General features: G+C 43.1%; 1 protein-coding gene across 1 annotated transcript in view; it reads left to right on the top strand.

Annotated features, from left to right (window-relative positions):
* The first annotated feature begins 1,373 nt into the window (after positions 1 to 1,373).
* LOC134575541 (guanylate cyclase 2G-like) overlaps positions 1,374 to 21,615 on the top strand; it is a 78,910-nt gene continuing 58,668 nt past the window's right edge. Inside the window, exons 1-10 of the mRNA XM_063434839.1 lie at positions 1,374 to 1,469; positions 3,036 to 3,368; positions 4,150 to 4,498; positions 12,584 to 12,693; positions 17,010 to 17,186; positions 17,810 to 17,954; positions 19,035 to 19,170; positions 19,581 to 19,684; positions 20,398 to 20,564; positions 21,434 to 21,580. Coding sequence (XP_063290909.1) covers positions 1,374 to 1,469; positions 3,036 to 3,368; positions 4,150 to 4,498; positions 12,584 to 12,693; positions 17,010 to 17,186; positions 17,810 to 17,954; positions 19,035 to 19,170; positions 19,581 to 19,684; positions 20,398 to 20,564; positions 21,434 to 21,580 — 1,764 coding nt within the window. The remainder of the gene's footprint in view (positions 1,470 to 3,035; positions 3,369 to 4,149; positions 4,499 to 12,583; positions 12,694 to 17,009; positions 17,187 to 17,809; positions 17,955 to 19,034; positions 19,171 to 19,580; positions 19,685 to 20,397; positions 20,565 to 21,433; positions 21,581 to 21,615) is intronic.

Below are 21,615 nucleotides of genomic sequence, written 5' to 3'. Positions count from 1 at the left end.
ACCCCGCCCAGACTTTCTGTGGCTGTCCAATCACAGACTCCCAATGCAGCTTAATGAGAAGTTTTTGCAAGGCAGATGATCTTGACAATTGCTGCCTCTTGAGTTTATCTATAACCAAACCAGCAAGTTACAGGACCGGATGTCTGATTCAAAGCCAGAGGGGGCGTAACATTGTCATTTTTAATAGTGTCAATTTCCATTCAAATCTGTACTTTTTTAAAGCATTTCAATGTCCTTTTAAGAGACTGAAGTGGAGAGTGCTTAAACCAGTAACCGCAATCTGCGTCAGGCTTGGTCTGGGGTTACTGGTGGAAATGTTGCTGTAAACTCTGATCATTTAAATAAAGTATCATTCATACAATAAAGTCGTGCTGGGGTAATTCTGATGTATCTACATTTACATCGACTTTTGGATTAACGCTGTGCTCCATGCTACCGCTGAGTATCTGCTCTGTACTTTTCCTATAAACGCATCATAAACACAGGCATGCCTTGGCACTAACACTTTGGAACATGATGGTGCACCCTCGAGCATGAACACAAACTACCATCTTATGTATTAATGCTGGGACACGTCACACACAGGGCTAATATCTCCTTGCTCGATGCCATAACCATGTGTTACTGCTGTCACAATACAATTAAAATTAACCGGGGTTACACGAGGAGGGAATGTTCATTAAAATAATGACCGTGTCCTGTGAACGCTAATAATGAAGCCCCAGAGAAATCGCCTAGATAGGTTACATGTCACCTGGGGACAGCACTCAGTCCCTGGTGAGTCTCTAATAATGGTTTAATAACATTACACACCACCAGGTGGTCACTATATGATACAAATAATAAGTTTACCGAAACTTTTAAAAGTTTTAATGTCCCACAAGTGGGCGACCAATCACAAAGCAGCTGTGAGCGTGTGTTAAAAAAAAACAAAAAATAATTTTAATCCAGGAGATTCCAAACATAGTTCATCAACCTTTATTGAACACCAGCAAATGGCTTAATGGGCATTCTGGGAGATGTAGTTCAGCAACAGCTTTAATGCCCTGTTAGACCTCAGATTCAAGCCAGCAGCTTCGCTTGTGTCCTTTATAGAAATGGAACAGTTATATGACCTGAGCTACATGACCGTGCATGTCAAATGATTTTCAAGGACCTGCAAATGGTGATGTATTTTATTCTGTATTACTTTAAGAGAGTACGTTTTCAAGCTTTGCTTTGTCCGATGGTTCCAGAGAATTATATCTAAACCCCCTATAAGTCCAGGAGAGAGTGCTGTGCAGTAATTACTGTGCAGTCAGGAAACCCTGAGCTCCCTTACTGGTTTATTGGTTTACCCCATCTATGATGTTCACACCAGAGAAACTCCCACCATGGATATTCCCACCATGAATCTTCTGATCATGGATTCTTCCATATCTGATGTTCCCACCAGAGACACTCTCACCATGGATACTCACACCATAAAGGTTCCTGTGGCAGAACCACTGCTTATTTGTGTGTTTTCCACTTGTATTGTGTGTTTCCCCTTGTATTTCGTGTAGTGTGCCCTGTTTCCCCGTTCGGGAGTGTCCATACGAACAGAACTGATTCGTCTCCCGAACAGGGAACACCCTGGTGCCCCATTAGAATGTTCTCATCAATTATTGAGAACGTTCACATCAATAACATAGGTGTGAAACCGCAAGGGAAGTAATTAATGAGTGCTCCATTTCGTATAGACGGACTCCAACCAGGGGGAGCATTCGTATCCCGAAAGGAGACACTTCCCTTGCATGGTGTTCGCACAGGAACCTAACAACTGGATACCGGTCTCGGCAATGTACTTTTGTGGGGGTTCCTGAGGTTAGTGGGGATGCTTGTTGGGCACTGGCTATTTTGGCGGGCTTTCTGTACCTGGGAGACAAAGAGACTAGGTCCCTTTTCCCGTGCCTTGGATCCCAGGCACAGAGGATCCTAGGATGGAAACCCCTGTCTGTTTGTGTGGAAGACCCCTTGCAGGGGGTTATGCATAAAAGTTGTGTGTGGCACAATAAAATTGTGTTGTACTCCCAGAGCTGTGTGTCATCCAGTAAATGGGGGGTAATGGAGGTCTGCTTAGTTAATGGTTTCAGAGTTGCTGAAGGAAGGAATTAGCAGAGGTAACCGGCCGGGTTACCCGGGGGTCCGCTACAGTTCCCATCATGGATTCTCCCATCTAAGATGTTCCCACCAAAGAGACTCTCACCATAGATACTTCTGTCATGAATGTTCCCATCATGGAATCTCCCATCTCCAATGTTACCACCACGGATACTTCCAACATGGATACTCAAACCATTAATGTACCCATCATAGATTCTCCCATCTCCGATGTTCCCACCAGAGACACTCCCACCATGTTTGTTTCCACAGAAAGGTATCAGGAGAACCTAGAAGGCTCATGTATATGAACACTAATGTCAATTCAGATGTTCCTCTGGCTACGTTTTCTACATATTAGACTTAAATTCAATAATTATCCGAAATGCTTTGTAAAAGGGAAAAGGTTGCAGCTTTGATCAGCTGTAACCTTCCTGGTCCCAACATTCTCCTCATTCATCATGGCATCACCAACATTCCCCCATTTTCTCCAGCTTCTTATACCTGGCATTATCCAACGTGTTGTACTGAATGGCAACCTGCATATCTGGTGTCTTTATTTGTTGTAGAAAAAAATGGATTTGATGTCATCTTATATTACTATATCTGTCTTTCCACCTGCCTGCTTGTCTGTCTGTCTGTCATCTATTTATAAATATGAGTAGTAAGTCACATAAACAGATCTTATGCTTTTGCTGGTGTTGAAAGGGTTACACGTTACAGCTCCAAAGAGCAAGAATCCTGCTAATTAGGATGTTTTAATGGGACCCACGGAGAAGTCACATGAGTATTAAAGTCGGCCAGCATGTTATAAATAAGCGACACAACAGCCAGGGAGCTGACATTCATTACCTGATTCTTTCTGCCAGCACAAACCAATTATGTGGTTTTTAACTTGTTTGATCTACGCGCAGACTTTCAAAGAATCAATGCAAACCAGCCCTAGCTTGAATGACACCCCGGCATATACAGAAGGAAAGCCAACTGTCCAGATCACTATCGGGTTCCAAGCTCCATGGAATTTCTCCTACCCATTTAGTGCCCAGCGTCTTGGCTCTGCCATCCAGTTGGCCATTGATACAATAAACAAAGACTGGGGCCCTTCGTTTTTGGGTAACTACACCTTGGATTTTGTGTACGCTGACTGCAGCTGTAACGCCAAGACCTCCCTTAGTGTTTTTATCAACCAATTTCAGAATCAGCAGATCTCTGCCCTGCTTGGACCTGTGTGCCCGGAATCCGCGGAGGTGCGAATGTCTGGTAATATTTATTAAGGGGAGGGGGTACAAGAAGTTTAGGATAACATAACAGGGAAAGAATAAATTAAAAATTGTAAATCGCGATGGAAAACCTTATTTGACTTTTTGTGACTGGGTTTACTCTTATGATATGCCATTTAAAAAAGTTATATTAATATATTGAGCACATTATTACGTGTGAGCACATACTTTAAAAAAAAATCCTTTTATGGTATACATACAGCGTGCATTACTGACGGCAAACTAATATGTGTGTTTCTGCTTTTATGAAATGTAGCGCAAATTTTTTCAAGTTATCTAATTTTGTACTAGAAAACATAATTTGGCTTTTAGTGACTGGTTTTACTTTTAAAACATGTAATTTTTAAAATTTTACTTCGATGTAGCGCACATTATAATGTATGAGCCAATATGTTTTTTCTATTTTTATGATATTCGGCGCACAATATTACAGTTGCACTAAATGTTCAATTCAAGTTTTTTTCCAATCGATTTTCAATTCACACAATTCAGTTTTGAGTAAACTTCAAAATGTTCAAGATTTGTTGTGATAAAAGTTCCCTTTATTTCCTGGATTTTAAAACAATCTTAGTTCAGGTGTGGCTGATTGGTAGCATCATTCATGAAATTATTCTGCTGTTACTAAATATCCAGAATGTTCTTCAAACATCCCCAAATATATTTACTAAAGTGCAAGATTCCCAATACTTTTCTAGATTAGGTCCAAAGTGATGGGCGGTAATATTTAATATTATCTTCTGATCTCCAGGTGACCGGTTTACTTGTCTCATCTTGGAACATACCGATGTTTGGCTTCGTCAGCCAAACACAAAAATTAGATGACAGGCGTATCTACGACACCTACATCAAAGTTGTATCTCCACTCCAGCGTATCTCCGAAGTTCTGGTGAAAACCTTAAAATATTTTAATTGGAATTACATTGCTCTGTTTGGAGGGTTATCGAAAGGATCTATGTGGGAAAAAATGGATGAATTGTGGCAATCTCTGGAAGTCCAGCTAACAGGAAACTTTACCATCTCTGCAAAAATAAAATACGACTCCGGAAGCTTACAGAGTCTCCGCGAGAACCTTCAAATAGTGGCTTCACTGGCCAGAGGTAGGAATGTCTACTAAAGGATGGGAGAGGGCTTTCCACATGATGCATACCTCAAATGTACCTCTTAAAATGTAGGGATCCCCTATTCATTCACTCTACACATGAATTGAATGTTTATGACTACAGACCCCCCTTAGTGGCGGTGTTTGACAGTGATAGCTGTAAGCCCCGGGTGACAGGTTTCATATCAGGACATGGCACATGGGACACGTAGGCTGCTTGACATATAAGTACATATATGACTTGTTTTCTCTTATTATTTTTCATATTTATAATCCTTCTTCAATTTTACTCAGTGTTGTTTTTTCATGTAATTTTTCCATTTCTGATAAACTGACCTAAAATACACTATCCTCTCTAGAAAGAAAGGGGTGACATATACATGAGAGGGGTCTGTCTACTAACAGAGAGATAAGTTATGCTTTGAAACTGATTTGCAATATTTATGCCAGTATAACAGAGTTAGAAAAGCAATCGCTGGATTGGAGACTTGTTTTCTCATAGCAGCTGTTTTGAGTCCCTTTGACCTGTATTTTGCAAGGCAGTTGTTGACATAGCCCTAACTCACCCCTAACAAATATCACCGCTCCCTAACATGTATTACTCCCCACCTGACAAATGTCACCACTACCTAACACATATTACTCCCCCCATACAATGTTGTTACAGCTCCCTAACAAACATTACCTCACTCCTAATGAATGTTACCGCTCCCTAATGTACATTACCATACCCTAGTGATGGCGAACCTATGGCACACCATAGGCTGGCAGGGGCGTGGGGGCCACTGGCGCCGGTCGGCAGCAATGCAGAGTAGGCACCTGCCTGCCCAATACGGCAGGCGCCTACTCTGCTTTCGTGTCGGGAGGACCTAGAGGCAGGGGGAGGGATCTGGAAAGCAGCTCTACTGTCTGCTTTCCAGACACATACTTACCACCACCAGACCACCGAGCTGGTTGTATCCCCTCCTGCTTCACCAAAGGTAAGAAGAAGGGGGGTGTAATGGAACTCCCTGTACTCCGACCGAGTACCTTCCGTTGATGGACGCTTCCTAGCTTGGACACAAGCACCGCACTGGACACCACAACCACCGCAGACTCCACAACCACGGTAGCTTAACTGGAATCTCGCCGTCTTCTGTCCACCCTGGATTAGCTTCTGTCCTCTTAAAAGAGCTAAGTGATTAAAGCTCAGGGGAGTATGCAGAGCATAGCAATCCCCAGTGTGAGTATAGCTTTCCCATCCAATAACGAGACAAGGCTACGTATTGAGGGTCTAGAAGAACTGTTCCAATGTTACCGCTTACTAACACACATTACCATACCCCTAACTAATGTTACCGCTTCCTAACACACATTACCAGACCCCTAACTAATGTTACCGCTCCCTAACATACATTACCAGACCCCTAACTAATGTTACCGCTCCCTAACACACATTACCAGACCCCTAACTAATGCTACCGCTCCCTAACACACATTACCAGACCCCTAACTAATGTTACCGCTCCCTAACACACATTACCATATTCCTAACTAATGTTACCGCTCCCTAACATACATTACCAGACCCCTAACTAATGTTACCGCTTCCTAACACACATTACCAGACCCCTAACTAATGTTACCGCTCCCTAACACACATTACCATATTCCTAACTAATGTTACCGCTCCCTAACACACATTACCATACCCCTAACTAATGTTACCGCTCCCTAACACACATTACCATACCCCTAACTAATGTTACCGCTCCCTAACACACATTACCATACCCCTAACTAATGTTACCGCTCCCTAACACACATTACCAGACCCCTAACTAATGTTACCGCTCCCTAACACACATTACCATACCCCTAACTAATGTTACCTCTCCCTAACATACATTACCATACCCCTAACTAATGTTACCTCTCCCTAACACACATTACCAGACCCCTAACAATGCTACCGCTCCCTAACACACATTACCAGACCCCTAACAATGCTACCGCTCCCTAACACACATTACCATACCCCTAACAATGCTACCGCTCCCTAACACACATTACCATATTCCTAACTAATGTTACCGCTCCCTAACACACATTACCATACCCCTAACTAATGTTACCGCTCCCTAACACACATTACCATACCCCTAACTAATGTTACCGCTTCCTAACACACATTACCAGACCCCTAACTAATGTTACCACTCCCTAACACACATTACCATACCCCTAACTAATGTTACCGCTCCCTAACACACATTACCATATTCCTAACTAATGTTACCGCTCCCTAACACACATTACCATACCCCTAACTAATGTTACCGCTCCCTAACACACATTACCATATTCCTAACTAATGTTACCGCTCCCTAACACACATTACCATACCCCTAACTAATGTTACCGCTCCCTAACACACATTACCATACCCCTAACTAATGTTACCGCTCCCTAACACACATTACCATACCCCTAACTAATGTTACCGCTCCCTAACACACATTACCAGACCCCTAACTAATGTTACCGCTCCCTAACATACATTACCAGACCCCTAACTAATGTTACCGCTCCCTAACACACATTACCATACCCCTAACTAATGTTACCGCTCCCTAACACACATTACCAGACCCCTAACTAATGTTACCACTCCCTAACACACATTACCATACCCCTAACTAATGTTACCGCTCCCTAACACACATTACCATACCCCTAACTAATGTTACCGCTCCCTAACACACATTACCATACCCCTAACTAATGTTACCGCTCCCTAACACACATTACCAGACCCCTAACTAATGTTACCGCTCCCTAACATACATTACCAGACCCCTAACTAATGTTACCGCTCCCTAACATACATTACCAGACCCCTAACTAATGTTACCGCTCCCTAACACACATTACCATACCCCTAACTAATGTTACCGCTCCCTAACACACATTACCATACCCCTAACTAATGTTACCGCTCCCTAACACACATTACCATACCCCTAACTAATGTTACCGCTCCCTAACACACATTACCATACCCCTAACTAATGTTACCGCTCCCTAACATACATTACCAGACCCCTAACTAATGTTACCGCTCTCTAACACACATTACCATACCCCTAACTAATGTTACCACTCCCTAACATACATTACCAGACCCCTAACTAATGTTACCGCTCCCTAACACACATTACCAGACCCCTAACTAATGTTACCGCTCCCTAACATACATTACCAGACCCCTAACTAATGTTACCGCTCCCTAACATACATTACCAGACCCCTAACTAATGTTACCGCTCCCTAACACACATTACCATACCCCTAACTAATGTTACCGCTCCCTAACACACATTACCATACCCCTAACTAATGTTACCGCTCCCTAACACACATTACCATACCCCTAACTAATGTTACCGCTCCCTAACACACATTACCAGACCCCTAACTAATGTTACCGCTCCCTAACATACATTACCAGACCCCTAACTAATGTTACCGCTCCCTAACATACATTACCAGACCCCTAGCTAATGTTACCGCTCCCTAACACACATTACCATACCCCTAACTAATGTTACCGCTCCCTAACACACATTACCATACCCCTAACTAATGTTACCGCTCCCTAACATACATTACCAGACCCCTAACTAATGTTACCGCTCCCTAACACACATTACCATACCCCTAACTAATGTTACCGCTCCCTAACACACATTACCATACCCCTAACTAATGTTACCGCTCCCTAACACACATTACCAGACCCCTAACTAATGTTACCGCTCCCTAACATACATTACCAGACCCCTAACTAATGTTACCACTCCCTAACACACATTACCATACCCCTAACTAATGTTACCGCTCCCTAACACACATTACCATACCCCTAACTAATGTTACCGCTCCCTAACACACATTACCATACCCCTAACTAATGTTACCGCTCCCTAACACACATTACCAGACCCCTAACTAATGTTACCGCTCCCTAACATACATTACCAGACCCCTAACTAATGTTACCGCTCCCTAACATACATTACCAGACCCCTAACTAATGTTACCGCTCCCTAACACACATTACCATACCCCTAACTAATGTTACCGCTCCCTAACACACATTACCATACCCCTAACTAATGTTACCGCTCCCTAACACACATTACCATACCCCTAACTAATGTTACCGCTCCCTAACACACATTACCATACCCCTAACTAATGTTACCGCTCCCTAACATACATTACCAGACCCCTAACTAATGTTACCGCTCTCTAACACACATTACCATACCCCTAACTAATGTTACCACTCCCTAACATACATTACCAGACCCCTAACTAATGTTACCGCTCCCTAACATACATTACCAGACCCCTAACTAATGTTACCGCTCCCTAACACACATTACCATACCCCTAACTAATGTTACCGCTCCCTAACACACATTACCATACCCCTAACTAATGTTACCGCTCCCTAACACACATTACCATACCCCTAACTAATGTTACCGCTCCCTAACATACATTACCAGACCCCTAACTAATGTTACCGCTCTCTAACACACATTACCATACCCCTAACTAATGTTACCACTCCCTAACATACATTACCAGACCCCTAACTAATGTTACCGCTCCCTAACATACATTACCAGACCCCTAACTAATGTTACCGCTCCCTAACATACATTACCAGACCCCTAACTAATGTTACCGCTCCCTAACACACATTACCAGACCCCTAACTAATGTTACCGCTCCCTAACATACATTACCAGACCCCTAACTAATGTTACCGCTCCCTAACATACATTACCAGACCCCTAACTAATGTTACCGCTCCCTAACATACATTACCAGACCCCTAACTAATGTTACCGCTCCCTAACACACATTACCATACCCCTAACTAATGTTACCGCTCCCTAACACACATTACCAGACCCCTAACTAATGTTACCGCTCCCTAACACACATTACCATACCCCTAACTAATGTTACCGCTTCCTAACACACATTACCATACCCCTAACTAATGTTACCGCTCCCTAACACACATTACCATACCCCTAACTAATGTTACCGCTCCCTAACACACATTACCATATCCTTAACTAATGTTACCGCTCCCTAACACACATTACCATACCCCTAACTAATGTTACCGCTCCCTAACACACATTACCATACCCCTAACTAATGTTACCGCTCCCTAACATACATTACCATACCCCTAACTAATGTTACCGCTCCCTAACACACATTACCAGACCCCTAACTAATGTTACCACTCCCTAACACACATTACCATACCCCTAACTAATGTTACCGCTCCCTAACACACATTACCAGACCCCTAACTAATGTTACCGCTCCCTAACACACATTACCATACCCCTAACAATGTTACCGCTCCCTAACATACATCACCAGACCCCTAACTAATGTTACCGCTCCCTAACATACATTACCAGACCCCTAACTAATGTTACCGCTCCCTAACACACATTACCATACCCCTAACTAATGTTACCTCTCTCTAACACACATTACCAGACCCCTAACTAATGTTACCGCTCCCTAACATACATTACCAGACCCCTAACTAATGTTACCGCTCCCTAACACACATTACCATACCCCTAACTAATGTTACCGCTCCCTAACACACATTACCATACCCCTAACTAATGTTACCGCTCCCTAACACACATTACCATACCCCTAACTAATGTTACCGCTCCCTAACACACATTACCAGACCCCTAACTAATGTTACCGCTCCCTAACACACATTACCAGACCCCTAACTAATGTTACCGCTCCCTAACACACATTACCAGACCCCTAACTAATGTTACCGCTCCCTAACATACATTACCAGACCCCTAACTAATGTTACCACTCCCTAACATACATTACCAGACCCCTAGCTAATGTTACCGCTCCCTAACACACATTACCATACCCCTAACTAATGTTACCGCTCCCTAACACACATTACCATACCCCTAACTAATGTTACCGCTCCCTAACATACATTACCAGACCCCTAACTAATGTTACCGCTCCCTAACACACATTACCATACCCCTAACTAATGTTACCGCTCCCTAACATACATTACCATACCCCTAACTAATGTTACCGCTCCCTAACACACATTACCATATCCCTAACTAATGTTACCGCTCCCTAACACACATTACCATACCCCTAACTAATGTTACCTCTCCCTAACACACATTACCATACCCCTAACAATGCTACCGCTCCCTAACACACATTACCATATTCCTAACTAATGTTACCGCTCCCTAACACACATTACCATATTCCTAACTAATGTTACCGCTCCCTAACACACATTACCATACCCCTAACTAATGTTACCGCTCCCTAACACACATTACCAGACCCCTAACTAATGTTACCGCTCCCTAACACACATTACCAGACCCCTTACAATGCTACCGCTCCCTAACACACATTACCATATTCCTAACTAATGTTACCGCTCCCTAACACACATTACCATACCCCTAACAATGCTACCGCTCCCTAACACACATTACCATATTCCTAACTAATGTTACCGCTCCCTAACACACATTACTATACCCCTAACAATGCTACCGCTCCCTAACACACATTACCATATTCCTTACTAATGTTACCGCTCCCTAACACACATTACCATATTCCTTACTAATGTTACCGCTCCCTAACACACATTACTGTAGTGGACCACCTGGTAACCCGACCAATTACCTCAGCTAATTCCCTTTCTTCAGCCGATCAAGAGCCATTAAAAATACAAAGAGACACATCTTCCCCCAGTAACTGGATGACACACAGTCCTGGAGGTACAACAACCAATTTATTGTCCACACACGGCTTTTATCAATACCCCATGCAAGATCCAGTGTCCCCTCCCAGGATCCTCCCCCTCTCTGGGTCCTCAGTGCCGGGAAGACTTTGTTTCCTTTGTCCCCAACTCCCGCCACTAAAAGTATAGGGTTTTCTACGCCCACCTCCAGGGGGTCATCTTCCCAGGAGCCTTTGTGCCTGGAAGTGGCGCGGGAACAAGGGACTGTCCCTTTGTCTCCCAGGCACAGAAAGCCTGCCCGCGGGAAAAAGAGCTGATCTCTTTGTCTCTGCAGGCACCAAAAAGCCCACCAAACTCGCCAGTGCCCCAGCAGTGCCCACACCAATCTCACGGACCCTCACAGTGGTACCTCCCTCAACCGGACTCTGCTTGCGAGGTCCCTGTCCCTTCAAGGGAAGCGTCTCATTTCGTTACACAAATGCTCCCCCTGGTCGGAATTCGCCTATACGAAATGGCAGCCACCCAGGGTAGCACTCATTAATTACTTCTCTTGTGGTTTCACACTTAGGTTGCGAGTGAGAACGTTCTGATTAATTGGTGTGAACATTCTAATGGGGCACTGAGGAGGTCCTCGTTTGGGAAACGAATGAGTGGGAAACAATCCACGAACGCTCCCCTGGCTGGCATTCGTCAGTACGAATGGCAGCCGCCCGTACGAATGGCAGCCACCCAGGGGAGCACTCATTAATTGTTTCCCTTGCGGTTTGTGGTTTGATACTTATGTTGCGAGGTTCTAAACTCATATTCTAAATGAGGTATCGGGGGGGAGTAGGCACAATATACGAAGAAATGGGGAAACACACATCATATCAGAGGCAATTCCCGGACAGGCAGCGGTCCCGCCACAATTACCATACCCCTAACTAATGTTACTTCTCCCTAACATACATTAGCATACTCCTAACAATGTTACCGCTCCCTAACACACATTACCACACCCCTAACAATGTTACCGCTCCCTAACACACATTACCACACCCCTAACAATGTTACCGCTCCCTAACACACATTACCACACCCCTAACAATGTTACCGCTCCCTAACATACATTAGCATACTCCTAACAATGTTACCGCTCCCTAACATACATTACCAGACCCCTAACAAATGTTACCGCTCCCTAACATACATTACCAGACCCCTAACAAATGTTACTTTATTCTCCTGCAGTTATCGTTTTAGTAACTAGCTCTGAGGACGCCAGACTGATCCTATATGAAGCTGTGCAGCAGGGATTAACCAATGGGAAATATGTATTTATCATGTTACAGCAATATGAGGTCAGTGCATTTCTGGTGAGTATTGCACACTAATGGCGGCTGATGAAATGTAATGATTGTGGGCACTGACTCCTGACTTATTGAGATCTTCGCACTTTAACTCCTCTACTCACACTTATCATAGGTTAGTCTATTTAATTTTTTTGTTGCAACAAATATTGGCATGGCTGCCACCCTTCCTTGCCTATTGAACCATCATCCACTGTGCAAGGCAAAACGTTGGCGGTATAGGGCATTGCTCGTGCAGAAATCGAAATTCCAGATATAAAATGTAAAATGAAAGGATCCTTGCACGGGAACTTGAGAGACCCATGGTTTGTGTCAAACTGCTACAAAACTGACTCAGACATGGACATGACAAGGTCGAGGGCTGTAAGGTTATGACGCTTAGGGACAGGGACGGCATCAGCGGGTGAAAACCATGTCGGTTGTCACTTAGGGCCACCAGATGGGTAATGATGAACAGGGACCCAGTCAGGACACGGGCACTCTAACAGCGTGAACAGGCCCCTGTAATATTGGCTGTCTGAGAGCAAGTTACAGCCTGTCACTTCCTCCCAGAGCAAGAGAGAGTGCCATGGAAAGAAAAGAGTGAACTGCTGGTGCAGACCCCACACGCATCATTCACAGTCAGCAGCACCCTAAGCAAACCACCCTCCTGCAGACAAAAGTTAAGCTAGCAGGAGGGTGACTGCAAATATAAAAAAAAGTGACATGCATGTATCTGTCATTTTGTGTGTATATTATCAGTCTGTGTATCTATGTGTCAATGTGTGTATATGCCAGTTTGTGTATCTGTGTGCCAGTGTGTATGTGTCAATGTGTGTTTCTTTGCCTGTTTATTGGCATGTATGTTGGTGTGTGTCTTTGTGTCAGTGTATGTGTATCAGTGTGTGTGTTTTTGTGTATATATGTGTTTTGCAGTGTATACACTACAACACACATGCATGCCTGCATTCAAAAGCCAACATTTTTAGCCCCCTTGGACAGACTCGGGAGTGGGCCCTGTGGGTGGATTCAGGAGTGGGACATTTGTGAATATAGCTCCCGGTTCCCCAAACATGAGCCTAGACTTCATGAAGTGGTAAATCAATCTGTTTAATCCAGGCTCAATGGCCTACTTTTATACATTTCAGAGTCACAGCAAACACGCCCAGGACACTCAAACAGGGTAATCCCTGCCCTGTGCCTTAGAGATAATTGAGTCAGGAACTGTACAAACTCAATTACCTCCAGACACAGAAAACACACAATTTATAAAACACCCCAGAATACACATAAAATACACTAAAACCTCCCAAGTTACATCCCCTGATAGCCCCAATCTGGGTGACCAATATATCCAAAAATCACCCATATCGGTTCAGGGGTTCGAGTTTTCCAGGGAAGTCGATTATTTGACCGACCGTGCACATGGTCCTATGCCCAAAACAGTTCCTTGAAATCAGGGCTAGCAGTCGGTCAACTTTGGCAACATAAAAAACGGATTCCCGAACTGAGGAAGTGTCAGGATTACTAATCGATCCAGCATGCAGAATTGTGTCACACCTAGGACTAAGGATAACGTCTAACCGGACCTTAGAATGGCCAGACTTAATGTATCCAAGAATAGTCAGAATACTAGCCGAGGTCAGGGATATAGAATCAGAAACAACGATGAGAAAAATCCAAAAGTCAAGGATGCCAGAAATCAGGGAAGTCAGAACAAAGCCAAAGTCAAATACCAATATATCAAGCTCAGGAACGCACTCTCGGATTACCATCAGGCAGACACCACGACAGGACAATGAGAAAATGTAAAAATAAGTTTAAATAACCCTCCTTTTATTCTGATTGGCCGTAATCGACCTTTGACTCCAAAACGTGCACGCGCGTGACGGTAAATACCATCAAACACATTTCTATATGAGGATGAATTCGTTACAGAAAGAGAATGGTTCCTGGGAAGGCAAAATAGGGGTTTTGTCACATAGCTCCCCCCCCAGTTCTGTGGGACGGCATACCCGCCTAGACCCCAACGGGTTGGCTTGGGGACAACCGGTCAAGTTGGTTATTTTTCTAGCTCCGGAAAGTGCCAAACCCAGAGCAAGCCACTAATGGCGATTGGGGAGATTTAACTGCCGAACAGGGTCTTTGTATAAGGCCCATAGTCAGTGGGCAGGAGGCTAACATCCACACTCCTCCAGGAGCCTGTGGTGAATGTCCAGGCAGAGGGGCATTCATCACAGCGGGAATTCGTACAGCCGAACGCTAGCCAGGGGGAGCATTCGTGGATTGTTTCCCAACTCATTCGTTTCCCGAATGAGGACCTCCCCAGTGCCCCATTAGAACGCTCACACCAATTAATCAGAACGTTCGCACTTGCAACATAGGTGCAAAACCGCAAGGGAAGTAATAAATGGGTGGCCACAATTTGTACAGACAAACGCCAGCCAGGGGGAGCAGTCATACTTCGAAAAGAGATGCTTCCATTGTTTTTTTAAACAGAGGCTAGTCGAAAGAGACGCCGTGGCAAGGATCCCTGAGGTTGGTGTGGGCACTTTTAAGGCACTGATGAGTTTGGTGGGCTTTCCTGAGCCGGAGGGACAAAGCTTTTTTCCCGCGCCTGGGCTCCCAGGCACAGAGGCTCCTGGCGGCTAGAGTGGGAAACCCTGTGTTTTAATGGTGGGCTTTGGGGACAAAGGGAACAGAGTCCCTTCCCGCGCTTGGGTTCGAGGGAGGACGAGGATCCTGGGATGTGACCCTGTATGGTTGTGTGGTGGACCCCTTGCATGAGGTTATGCATAAAAGCCGTGTGTTGCTAATAAAAAAGTTGATGTACCTCCAGGACTATGTGTCGTCCAGTTACTGGGGGAGAATGGGTGACTTTGTACTTTAAATGGTTCCTGACCGGCTGAAGGAAGGGAATTAGCGGAGGTAATCATCTGGGTTACCCGTGGTCCCCTACAAACATATCAATATCCTTTTACTGGCTGTGTTTTAGACAATTGCTGTATATTTGTACTATGTGAGATCCACTCAAGAATATAATTTAAAAAAAAGGAGCAGGCAGGGTTAAAAAGAAGGACCAAGCAAGAGTAAGACAGAAAATGTAGAAAACTCTGGAAAATTACACACACAGACTGCTACACACACACACACACACACACACAAACAGATTGCTAAATATATACACACAGACTGCTTAATACACACACACACAGATTGCTAAATACACACACACAGATTGCTAAATACACACACTGATTGTTAAATACACACACACACACACTGTTAAATATACACACACACACACACACAGATTGCTAAATACACACACAGATTGCTAAATACACACACACAGAGAGATTGCTAAATACACACACACAGATTGCTAAATACACACACACAAACACACACAGCAAGCAGCTTGTTCCACACACACTGTTAAATACACACACACACACAGATTGCTAAATACACACACACACAGATTGCTAAATACACACACACACAGATTGCTAAATACACACACACAAACACACACAGCAAGCAGCTTGTTCCACACACACTGTTAAATACACACACACACAGAGATTGCTAAATACACACACACACAGATTGCTAAATACACACACACAGATTGCTAAATACACACACACAAACACACACAGCAAGCAGCTTGTTCCACACACACTGTTAAATACACACACACACAGATTGCTAAATACACACACACACAGATTGCTAAATACACACACACACAGATTGCTAAATACACACACACAAACACACACACACAGCAAGCAGCTTGTTCCTCACATACTGGGGCCATTGAAGGCAGGCCATTTCAATCCGCATGGTACCTGCTCTCAGAACTCAGGTCCTGCTGCCATGTTTCCATTCCTTCTGCTACTTGTCCTTGCACAGGGCGTGGGGTGTTCAGTGCGTGGATGCTGCGCCCTTGCGCTGTGGGCGCCCCCTCTTGAATAGCACCCTCAGTCCACAGCCTAATTGGTCTGACAAGAGTGCCGGCCACTCTTAAGTTTAGCGGCGGGAGGCACATGGGAGTAATCCCGCTGTAGTGAGTGACAACTGCCCAGCGTGCCTATGTGTTAAGATGGTTCTGGCCCTGGGGGCCCACACCTTGCACTGTGTTAGGGGCCCCATCATTTTTGATGGTAGCCCTGCTTTGGAAGGCCCTATTTATCGTCTCTGTATTTTTAAAATGATCTCAGCAGCTGAGAATAAAACACAAGTACACTGAATTATCACAATATTTTATTTTGACAAACTGATTTGAAGCGCAATGATTCCTGCAATATATTTATTTGCAGGAAAACTTTTGGAAAGAAGCTGTGAGCAGCAAGATGAATGCGGACATTCTGAAGGCGTACGAGTCCGTCTTTATGATCGCAGTAAACTCCAACTACAGTTACCTTTCCTTCATGAAGCAGGTCTACACAAGGTTAAAAGGACCGCCGTTTTACAGCGAGATCTCGTCCGAATACCAGGTGCCCACCATTATCTGTCCTGGTTACCAGTATGCATTGATCTGTCTGCTAATAGACTTAATGCACTCCTTGGGAGAAATGTAACGCTAAATGAATACTTAATACACACACAAGAAAAGCCCCAAAGCTTAAAGTGCTCTCGAAGCACTATCAATACTACAGCTCCGTGAAGTGGTTATAGTGCAAAGAGTATATAGCCCCTCCCCCCAACAGAAGTTTTTAAACCAGTTTTTGAGTAGTTTGATCACACATGGGTGTCTCTTGCAGCACCCAGAGACTGACCCTTTTTGGGCTTCATAATTAATGCAGTATTTACACTTCACATTACCAACAATTCAATCCAACCAGCACAGCCGTGGTTGGCTGAGAGTGTTGGAGGTGTGACCTTAGCCTAGATAGTGACAGAGCCATTTACATAATATGGGGTTGAACGTACCAGAATTACACTCTATTCATCACGCCAAACGCATGTCTGAAAAGTCAATGTTTAGTAAATAAACACCACCAACACTGGGTACTGTCTGCTCTAAAAGAATTGGACCCACTCCATGCAGGTCCAAATAGACTTTACATGGGGCCCAAGGAATGCTGGGAAGGGTTTAATATTTGTGATTTTCTCCCAGGTCAGTCCATATTCTGTGTATCTTTATGACTCGGTCTTGCTCTACGCTCTGGGTTTAAGGGAAATGATCAAACAAGGTAAAAATATCAGCGACGGCAGGGCCCTCACACGGATTTTAAAAGGTCGGAGAGAGACGCAAGTCTTTGGTAAATATTTTTATATTTATTATTAGTATCTGATAATTATATTTAGATTAGAACAGGTGTAAATTGATCAGACATTAAGACAGGAATCCACCATTTTCAATCCAATACATCCATTAACAGTGAATATTAACCACGTCAGCGCCTGGCCTGCTGTTAATACTAATTGTAATAATTATAATAATTTAACGATTATTCTAATTATTCTAACAATTTCAGGCAAAGCTATCCCTCCAGCTTTCAAACTATTTTCAACAAAAAGCTGAAGGCGGAGCACACTATCCACAATCATTATTAATCGCTAATCGCGTTTATATAGCGCCATCATGTTCCACAGCGCTGTACAATTATAGAAAGGGGATATCTAACAAGTTATTAACAGAATAATATTGAGAGAGAAGAAGAGCTTACAATCTAACTAAGCTGCAGGAAACACATATAGCAGTGCGGAGTACAACGTGTCATTTTACTTTCCAGACATATATGTGAATAATTCAAGATATTGCAATATTCAGACAGGTCACAGGTTTTACCCTGTTTGAGACTGCTGCCCCTAGTGGAGTAATTTAGATATTACAGGATTTGTTTTATTCCTACTATATGGATCCGCATGTCATTAATAATTTTTACTTATTTTTGATTTAATAGTTTGTTTGTTTTCACTATTAATTTGCACCATGTAGGCTGTTTTGGGGATTTTGTTTTTTCTTCCAACCCGCGCTCCTTATATTGCAGATATTTCTAGATTTGTTAAATATAGGATGAAAGAAAATATTATCTAAAAATCCTTTAAGTTTGGATTTCCCACATTTCCTTCAACGACCAATAGCAATAACTAAGGAAACATGTCACTTGTTGGATTTTTATTAATTTATCGAATTGATTAACTCGTAGTTAATATGCAGCTTCCTGACAACTATTAGCGGACACCCTCCAGGTGTAGTCATGTACGATCTAGATTATTGTGGAGCCCGATATCAAGGGCTGGCGTTAAAATACCGGCCATTAATCGCTAAATACTGAATTAAAACCTAAATTCCGTAATATTAAATGGTTTAATACACGGCTAACCTTCCTGTGTAGGTGTCTCTGGGCCGCTCAGTATTAACGAGGACGGGGAGAGATTGATAGATTACGCGATATATGATCTCCAACACACGGGGAATTCGTCTGGATTTGTCCCTGTTTTGCTGTACGACAGTTTCCAGAGAACAATCAGGTAACATTCATAATGCGGAACGCTCACAGTTTCTGACTGGTTTCTGAGGAATGGAGTGAAAAAATCTATCCACAGGTAACCATCTTCTTACTCTATAAGCAACAGCCAAGCACCATAACCACTTCAGCCTATTGTGCAGCTCACTGTAGTGGTTATGGTGCTAGCATGCTAGAGGTGCAGCCCCCTACTCCATGTTTATCAAGCAGTTTGACAAATAACGATTAGAAAACGATTCTAGAGTCCAACACTAAAATGTACTAAATGCTTTCATTTATTCAACATCAAACGAGGAAAAAAATGTTAAAATAAATGTGTGCACTGTTTCTGCTTTGTGTCGTTTGCAGTTTGGTTTTGGTTTCGCTGCGATATTCTGATTTGTGAGTGAGTGAATGTGTTATTATTGTGTTTAGGGCCACCCCTTACTTCTCCTCTATCAGCTGGCCGGGAGGCATTCCGCTCAGGGACAGACCGGTGTGCGGATTCTCTAACGAGCTGTGTGCGGCCAAGCTAATCAGTAAGCATCCAATAAAACTATCTACAGCTATGGTAACAGAATGCAACACGCCAAAAAATGACTAGTAAACGCAAAGAAATACAGTGTTCTTCATTTAATATTTTTTTTTTTGTAGCTTTGCAGAGATCTTGGAAGCACGGTTTGCCCATATTAAGATAACACCCTGAATGTAGATATGGCATGGGCGTGGACAAATGGGGGGGAGAGGAGGGTGGGATGTTATCCAAATTAAAGGAACACTGCAGGTACCATAAGCACTTCATCCCCATCTCAAGCACCTGGAGATACTGCGGCTTTGTTAAACTATTAGAAGGAGGCGTAACGCTAGGAAGCAAGATGGCACCATAACCACTTAATTGAGATGAGTCTAGAGATTATTATCTATTAATGAGAGAAACCACCAAAATGGGGAATGTAACATTTAATATCAAGAAATATAAATCTTATGGCACAGGATTATTCACTAATGTGTGAACCTTGTGGGAATCGAAAGTGAATTTTAGAGTTTATGCCAAAATACAGAAAACATACAGTAACGGACACATTTTCCAATCTGGGAATTTTGCCCAAAATTTGAAAATTCCTTTGATCCTGACAATTCACTTTTTGCTCAGGCCCCCTACTGGTAAAATGTGAAATTACACTGACAGCACAAACTCCTGAAATAACATTATGTCCATGCTCTGTTGTGAGTGTACATCTTGTCTATCCAGATACCTCACTCCTGGCTCTGATAGTAACGCTGCTGGTAACGGCTCTGGGCGGCTTGCTGTTTGTATCATTCCTCATCTTACAGAAAAGAAAAATGAGGAAGCAGTTTGACGATGACACTTGGTGGCAGATAAACCACGAGGACATCACCCTTCTAACGGACCAAAAGGTATTTCACATTCACTCCAGAATCCCGTAATTACTTGGCGTCTGATAATGAGCTCTGCGTTACAATATAACTGAGTTAGACGCAATCACTGGGGAGAGAGTAAGCAGAAATAGCATTAAAGGGATACTATAGGCACCAAAACAACTTTAGTTTAACCCCTTAAGGACCAACGGTTTTTGGAGATGCGACGTGTTAGCGACCAAGGCCCTGTTGGCACGTTTGCCTTGCGTTCATTCTACCACAATTTTCCACTTTTTGTTTAAGTACACCAATACATATTGTATATCATTTTTTAAAAGGGAATCGGGGCTTTTTTCATATGCTATATGTATACATAACACAATACTAAATAGGAATAAATATAAAAAAAAATTAAATATTTTTTTCACTTTTACATTGACTCATTTCTGTAGAAGTACAAATAAAAAAATCATACTCAAAATAGGTTCACTAATTAGTCCTGAATGTAAAAGAGCCCAATACGCCAGGACTAATTAGTGAATCTATTTTGGTGCAAGGAGGGATATTTTTCACACCCTGGGGCACTGCCTAACATGGGGGGGCAGTACCAGGCTGGGGGCTAAAAATTATCATTTTTTAAATTTACTGTGACTGAGCGCAAACGTGCTACTGCGGTATTTAAATATGTTTTTAAAAAAACTAGAATATCTATTTTTTTTTATATATATTTAAATTAATGTAAATCCCAGGTTGTCATGTTTTGGCTTGCAGACAATTGTCAATAAAACCACTGGGTTTGGGTGGATAAAAATGGGATCTTTGTAAATACTAGTTGAAGTGAAATGTAATTGTCAGAATGGAGATAAGATGAAACAGAAACTCCTTAATTCTCTGATTTTATTTCACAGAATAACTCTGTGAGCCCAGTTAGCACCCCAGCATCTAAACGGTTTGGAAGCTTTGGGTCCAGCGCGGTTATTTCCAGTAATCACAGCTACGGTTTCACCGACAAACACGGGAAGGAAGTATTTTACACAAAGATGGGCCTGTATCAGGTACAGATCTAGAAAACAGCTGCAAAATGTGTCTG

The sequence above is a fragment of the Pelobates fuscus genome, chromosome 10 (genome assembly GCF_036172605.1).
Source record: "Pelobates fuscus isolate aPelFus1 chromosome 10, aPelFus1.pri, whole genome shotgun sequence".
NCBI lineage: Eukaryota > Metazoa > Chordata > Amphibia > Anura > Pelobatidae > Pelobates > Pelobates fuscus.
The sequence above is the reverse complement of the archived record's forward strand: the minus strand, read 5'-3'. Positions and strand labels throughout refer to the sequence as shown.